The sequence below is a fragment of the Tupaia chinensis genome, unplaced genomic scaffold (genome assembly GCF_000334495.1).
Source record: "Tupaia chinensis unplaced genomic scaffold, TupChi_1.0 Scaffold143591_1, whole genome shotgun sequence".
NCBI classification, from domain to species: Eukaryota; Metazoa; Chordata; class Mammalia; order Scandentia; family Tupaiidae; genus Tupaia; species Tupaia belangeri.
In genome coordinates, this window is record NW_006203437.1 from 1,331,671 (window position 1) to 1,339,032 (window position 7,362).

At 52.4% G+C, this 7,362-nt stretch overlaps 1 protein-coding gene across 1 annotated transcript in view; it reads right to left on the reverse strand.

Annotated features, from left to right (window-relative positions):
* Window positions 1-2,446: 2,446 nt before the first annotated feature.
* GUCY1A1 (guanylate cyclase 1 soluble subunit alpha 1) overlaps window positions 2,447-7,362 on the reverse strand; it is a 32,017-nt gene continuing 27,101 nt past the window's right edge. The window contains exon 10 of the mRNA XM_006164198.3: window positions 2,447-3,977. Within this exon, the coding sequence (XP_006164260.1) occupies window positions 3,776-3,977 (202 nt within the window). The 3' untranslated portion in view covers window positions 2,447-3,775. The remainder of the gene's footprint in view (window positions 3,978-7,362) is intronic.

Here is a 7,362-nt window from a genome sequence, read left to right on the forward strand (position 1 = left end):
ATTGTCTAGTCCTGGGACAAGGATACTTGAAGGTCCTTGTATGAAGGTCATGTCAGCCATTTTGGTGCATGTGGCTCCCCACACACAGGAAAGCCCTGGACGGCGGGGAACAACACTTGGGGAACGACATTTTGGCATGCTCTGCTAGACAAGGCACATTGCCTCTGTGTGGCTGGACCTGGGGGTTGGGTGCTCCCGCAGCACTGGGTATGCTGGGAGGAGAGGGTGAGCCTCTGCCCCTCTGGCCTGCGGGTCCTGTGGCGTGGGTCCACTACCCACACCCTGCTGGCCTGCGACTGTCTGACTTCCACGACCACAGCACACACAGTGGGGTGAACACCCTGTCCTGCTGTCTTGTGAGGAGTGGATTGACCAGGCCACACCACAAATGTGACTCTTAGAGTGTCTCGCTCACTACCAGTGGTCCATGCAGGCCGAAACCTGGCCGAACTCTGCACAGAGACCAGCGCACTGACCCGTCCTCCTTGGAGAACGCACAGGAGCCGTGTGACATTAAGGCTCTGGATGGCCCTAGAGCCGGGGCCCACACGAGCTCGGTCTGTAGTTTCCCCACCAGGTGGTCTGGCCCTGCCCACTGCCGCCATGGGAGCAGGTATGCCGTTCATCCGTCCTGCCCTCCACTGGCCCTGAGAACACTGTCCACCCTCTGCTTTCTGGCCTCACCCTCGAGAGGCCTGGGCGGGTCTGCTGGGTGTGCCAGCCAGCATCGGCAGGAAGCAGCCTGGAAGGAGGGAAGTGAACTCAGGACTCTCCTTCCCTCCCAACCAAGGGTCTGAGGACTGATGGTTCTCAGATGGCGAGGCACCCAGCTTTCCACAGAGGCGTGGACGCAGCAAGGACTGCTTTCCCTGGAGACGCACATGAAGGCCCACGTGGTCACCTGCACAAGCGATGCCCTCCTCATCAACCTGCCGGAGGCACCACCCAGCCTGGGTCTGCGTCGGCACCCCCTTCAGGCCGACGCCCCCCTTTCCTGGGAAGCTCTACCGTGGCCAGAGGGAGGCTGAGGGGGTCTGACCTGTTGGCCTGCTCTCCCCCCCTTTTATTTATTTTTTCGGTAAGATTTATTTTGAACAAAGGGCTCCATAGAAATTAATAACAATGCTCACAGTATACATGCTCACACACACCTTTCTGTGACACACACCTGCCTCAAAGTTCTGCCCAAATGGTCGGCCTTAGTGGCCCGCTCCCTGCTCCTTTCCGGAGCCTGGCTGTTATGAAGTCTGTGGGATTGCGCTTGCCTTCCCCAAATCACAGCTCTGGCCGCGGTCCCTCACTCCTGAGAACTCACCTCCAGTCTCCCTGCCACCGCATCTGGAAAGTCTCTGTGACCCCCTACCCTCCAAAGCGAGGACGATAGGGGGAGAAAGCGTTCCTTAACTTTTTAGCAGCAGCTGACTTTCTGAAGCATCTGTTAAGGCGTGTTCATCTTGCTTAAGGTTCACAGACGGCTTCCCAATTCAGGAGCCTCTGAAGGCTGATCTGGGAACCCCGTCCCAGTCAATGTAATTCCTTAGGAAAATACTTAGAGGTGGCTTTCTATCTGGACAGAATGTCAAGTTTAAGAAAGTTGCAGGGATCAACCCAGGAGCCCACATGGCCTCTGACCCACATCACGCATGTCTCCCTAATATATATGTGTGTGCATCTCTGTGTGCATGTGTGTGCACACATGTGTGCATTGTGTGTATATGTACGTGCATTGTGTGTGTGTTCTTGCATGTGTGTGTACGTGCATATGTATGCATTTGTGTGTGCATGTGCATGCACCGGTGTGTGTGTGCTCACACATCAAATATGCACAGACTATAAATTTGGGGTTTTAGTTAATTTGCGGACTTTTAGAGAACAAGTTATCACCAAACTGGGGTCTGCTAAAATATTTGATGAGGACAACATTCTATCCCATGCTTTTTAATTTCTTTTCATTCCTGATTTTTCCCTGTAAAAAGATTCAACTCCTCCTTCATTTTCTTTGTAAATGCCTAGTGAGCTCCAGGTCACTGTGAGACTGGCGCTGCCTTTTCCCCGTGTCAGGGCGGATGTTCTAGACACGCAGTGCGTCCTCCACTGCGCTGGCATCACGCAGCTGGCCTAGAGTGGTGCCGGGGGTACTGGAGGCCCTCCGTCGGCAGTGGCCTCCTGAGCAACATCACCGTGCGGCCTGGGGGCCACAGAGCAGCGGAACTGGGGACCCAGTCGCTCCTCAGAGCCACGAGCAAGAGTCAGGGCCTCCGTAGCTCTGCCCACACTGCTTTTAACGCTGTAATCCCATCTTTCTCTTGTGTTAAAGTTGAGCTCTTCTATAAATCAAACCCTTATCCCAAACCAAACTCTGCAGATATTTTTAGTTCAACCAAAATCTTAGACATCACTGAAAACACAAGTTCAACCTCCAGAAAAAAGTTTAGAAATTTCTGTAATAAAGTCTCTGGAACATTTTCATTGTTGACACTAGTAACTTCTTTTTAAATACCAACATATTTCAATCAGAATGTTAAGATTCACAGATGTAAACTTAATGAGTCAAAAACCTGACTCTTGGCACATACACAGATATTAAATGTTCACAAATATTTAAGGAAAATGAGCTCTCAGGAAAATAAAAAGTCTTATTTATTTTCTGTTTCTGAGCTTAGATTTTCTCTTTGGAACTCCGTACGGCTCAACATGAAAGTGCGGGGTGTGTACAGTGCGTGCTACTCCGCGTGTGAGCACATACTCACGTGTGCACGCCTGAGAACATTGTACTACTACACTTCATGGGCCATCCCCCAGGTACCAAGCTTGCTAATAAATGAAATTTAATAAGCCAAACTAGAACAATATTTTAGTATAAGGTGGACTTTGGAAAGTTCATGAAAAACATTATGTATGAATTTAAACATTTTTTGCACCAAAATAAACTTGTACTTCTATTCCATTTTTTATGAGCCATTGAAGTCCTGTGTTAAGGTGACAAGCTTGTTTTGTCCTAAGTGTTCCGCTATTATAATACTTAAACGAGTTAGCAGTAGTTATGTACTTATGCTGACATGAGTGCAAACAGCCTTTCCATGTATGGGATTTAAAAAAAAGTCAAACATAAGAAATATTTATTGTTATGGCTTATTGTATTATGGAGGACTAAAACCTCCAAGAACTAAAAATAACCTTTGATATTTACATAATAACTACAATTATGTTATGTTCATATTGCATTTAATCCCTAATTGCTTATTTTCTAAAAAGAAAAAGAAAGAAAGAAAAGAAAAAAGTGCAGGAGAGAAAATGAGACAGCCTGTCTGTTGATGCACGCTAACCATTACATGAGGGAGTTAGTAAAATACAGAGTTGGAGCTTATAAGAGATGCGTACCAAAAAACTGCCATTGCTGTCCAGAACACTGTCTGTGGCAGCACCATCCCCAATGCGGAGTGGGTATGACCAGGCGTGGCCGTCGGGCTGGCTTGGCCGGCCGGCTGGCCACAACAATCAACATGTATGTGACGTGCGAGCTGTGCGTGCAGACCTAAGCGGGTTTCGTGACAGAGCATCCCATGAAGTCACCTTATGACAGCTTTTAAACAGAAGAGTCGAAGTGCTGAAATGACTACGCCTTGTCATGGCAAATGGGAGAGGGGGGATTGTGCATGGCTCCGAAACCGACCGACGCTGCTCCTTAGCCATCTGCGATCCGAAAGGTCTCTCAGAGTTCTGTGAGTCCTGGAAGGACTCGGGCCTGCACACCGGGAACAGCACACAGCTCTCTCTAATCCACGCCTGACGCTTTGCCCAGGAAGTTGGCGTTGCCCTCCTGCACGTCTGTCTCCTGGAACCACGGTTTGGAATGTGCTTCTGGCTGGTAGTCCTCCAGAAAGTGGCAGGTGCCAGGAATTTCACTGGGGAAGCTCGGTGGGAGCTCTGCCCGCGACCGAGGGGTGAAGATGAAACCAGGACAGTCTCTGAGTAACCTGCAAGACGGGAACAATGGTATTAGAGCTTCAGCTGACCTGACAGGTCCGCTGAGAACGAGGCAGCGTGACTGGATGAACTTTACTGGGAATGTCTGCGACGCCGTTCCAGGAGCAGCTTCCCGAAGCACAGGTGCAGAGAAGAGTCGTTCACAATGGGCCAACCTGCCAGCGCTCACTCAGAGAGTAGTCAAGGTGGGGTAGCTCTGCATGCTGGTAACTCACATAGTGCCGTCAAAGCCAGAGTAGCGCGCAGCCTAGACGGTGCCACTGTTGCTGCACTTTAAGTTCAAACCTCACTAGGCCACCAGGCTTGGCCTCCATTTTCTTCTCAAACTTCCTGCCAACTGCAGATTTAACGAGGCTTCCCCGGTCTACTGCTCAGGCTGCGCGGGTGAAGACATAGCATAATCTGGGCTCTGAACCCGCTCTGAACCCGCTCTGAACCAGTTCCTGCAGAGAATCGCTTCCTATGTCTGCCTGGCCAGACCGTGACTAGCTGGGACACACAGTCCTCGTAAACACATCGGCTCTACCAGCTTTTCTCGGACTTGCTTGCTATGTGCCTGGATGCTAAACCCACTTTAAGATCAAACCTCACTAGGCCACCAGGCTTGGCCTCCATTTTCTTCTCAAACTTCCTGCCAACTGCAGATTTAACGAGGCTTCCCCGGTCTACTGCTCAGGCTGCGCGGGTGAAGACATAGCATAATCTGGGCTCTGAACCCGCTCTGAACCCGCTCTGAACCAGTTCCTGCAGAGAATCGCTTCCTATGTCTGCCTGGCCAGACCACGCCCTCTGCTCACGCTGCAGCCTCCCGTCTAGGTGACACAGTGACGGGGCAGGGCTTGGTTTGTCATTGGCCCTTTCCATGTCCGCAGACCCTTGGGAAAGTGAGTGGACAGGCCCATGCTGCCCAGCATCAGGGGAATCCACACCACCCTGTTGCCAGCAGGCAACGGCTTGCTGCCTCTGCCATCTGGAAAGGCTCTGGGCTCCCACCCTGAGACCCCCAAGTAACCCACGCACACAAGTGCTCCTGCAGTGAGGTAGGTAGCAGGAGGCACCGACACAGCGTCCGACCTGGAGGGTGGTGGCTGGAGCTTGAAGGACAGAGAGGGAGCCATAAAGCCCATCTCAGAGAGCTGGGAGGCTCATCTGCTTGCTCCAGCACATCTACCAGAGATCTGGAAAGCATTTCTGTTACTGCGAACTCCCCGTTAAAAATGAGATGAAACTCCCACAGCAGATGTCTCTATCCACTGCGGCTGGTTTACTCTCTGATTAAAGGCAGGTAAATCGTAACAAAAAAATCAGATTTTTTTAAAAAAAGTTCATCTATTTACATCTTCTATGAGTGAAAGAGATCTGGAGAGAGAGAGAGAGACATAGAGACATATACACAGAGAGAGACACAGAGAGAGAGAGAGCACCCCAACAAAGTTCTGCTGCTGTGACTCATGCCCAGCCCCAGCAACCCCAGGTTGTGAGCATGCAGGGCAGTGCGGGCTTGTCCACACGCTCTCCCAAGGCTCTGCCAGCCTGGAAGGGGCTAGTACCTGCTGGTTTCCACTCGGAGAGCCTCCTCATTGCCATGTGACAGAGAACCTGCCTGGCCCTTGCCCCTGGCTGCAGGGAGGAGCCGCGACACCAAGTGACACCCCAAGTTCACACATGCGCTGTTCTTTGGGTGCCCCTTGGACCCCATGAGAGGCCATGCTATAGAATGGCTAGAGATGGACAGGCAGAGGGCTGCGCTCTGAGCCTGACCCATGGGGGCAGAGAGGACTGAGGGGCAGAACAACCACGAGAATCACTTAGCCCATGTTTGAATCACCTGTGTCTACACAGCAGAGCCAGTAAGGCACAGGACACCAAAGCCAAAGCAGAGCCTGATGGGGCGTCTATTGGCGACCCAGCCAAACTGTGGAGGACACCTCCTGCTATGTACCTGCACCCTGCCAGAGGGCACCTGTCTGACCGCACCTGCACCCCCCAGAGGACACCTGTGTGACCGCGCCTGCACCCCCCAGAGGACGCCTGTCTGACCGCACCTTCACCCCCCAGAGGACGCCTGTCTGACCACACCTGCACCCTGCAGAGGACGCCTGTCTGACTGCACCAGGCGGTCCTGATTCGTGTCCTTCACACTAACTTGACCAGGATAAGCTCAGCACTTCACTGAGTACTCTGAGGCATTCTGGAGAATTATCTGTCTTGAGGTTTCATGGGACCCCCAGTTTTGAAGCTGTTGCATGTCCTGGACAGCGTGTGTGTGGCTCTGCTGGCTTCTGCCTGAGCTCCGGCCCACGCCATGCATGTGCTCATGGTGGCACCGGGTGACCTGGCATGCCCAGCACATTCGTAGGGGCCTGAAGGACAATGATGGTGAAACCTGGTGACTGTGAGGCTCACGCCGGGCGACAGATATCGCTGGGAGGCGCTCGCGGGCTAAGCGCTGTGAAGAGACAGTGAGGGGGGGGGGACGGAACTCTTCCCTGTAAGGCTACCTACGAGGAACACGTGATGGGAATGAGCCGGGTCGTGGGGAAGGGTGGCAAGTGCATGTGATGTGAGCGCAGGCGGGGGCCGCTGCTGTGGTACCTGTAGGTGGTTGGGCTGACATTGATCTTCCGTGGCACGCTGCACGACTCGAATTTGTTAGCCAGAGTGACGTTGTTCCCAAACAGACAGTAACGGGGCATTTTCACGCCCACAACTCCAGCAAAGACAGACCCGGAGTGCAGTCCAATCCGCATCTGAAAGCAAACCCCACACAATGTCCCAGTCACAGGCATGGCGTCCCCTGGCCAGGGCCGTCCGAGTGCCGGGCCCTGAGCTCACCCGCATCAGTCACCGCTTCCACAGAGCCCACTGCTCGTGCACGTTAAAACGTCCTGTGTAGGGCCAGCCTTTGGTGCCAGGGCCCTACATCCACGTGGCTGGCTGACAGTTCAAGTCCAGCCCTCATGGCTTGGAAGAGAAAAACAGACAAACAAACAAACACCGGGCATGTGTGTGGCATGTGCATTTGCCAGAGAAAGAGAAAGCGAGAAATCACCCCCGGAAGGGGTGGCCACAACACATTCCCTTCTCCTCTCTTCTCTCTGGGTTTGGGGCACATGCGCACACACACCCAATGCGACTTTCAAGTTTCCAGGTCCAGGACTTGAACTGTGATCAGTCACGTTGAAGTCCAGTGCCTTAACCAGCATACTACCTGTTGACCCCAGACTCTCTGACTTTTATGTAACCTGCTCTCTCCATCCCTAGGAGATGCTTCCCAAACAACACTGACAGAAAAGGACAGAGAGGCTGGCCAGGTTTTTTGTTTTTTTTTTTTTTTTGGGGGGGGGAGGTTTTTGCTATAGGGTGCGTGCGCTC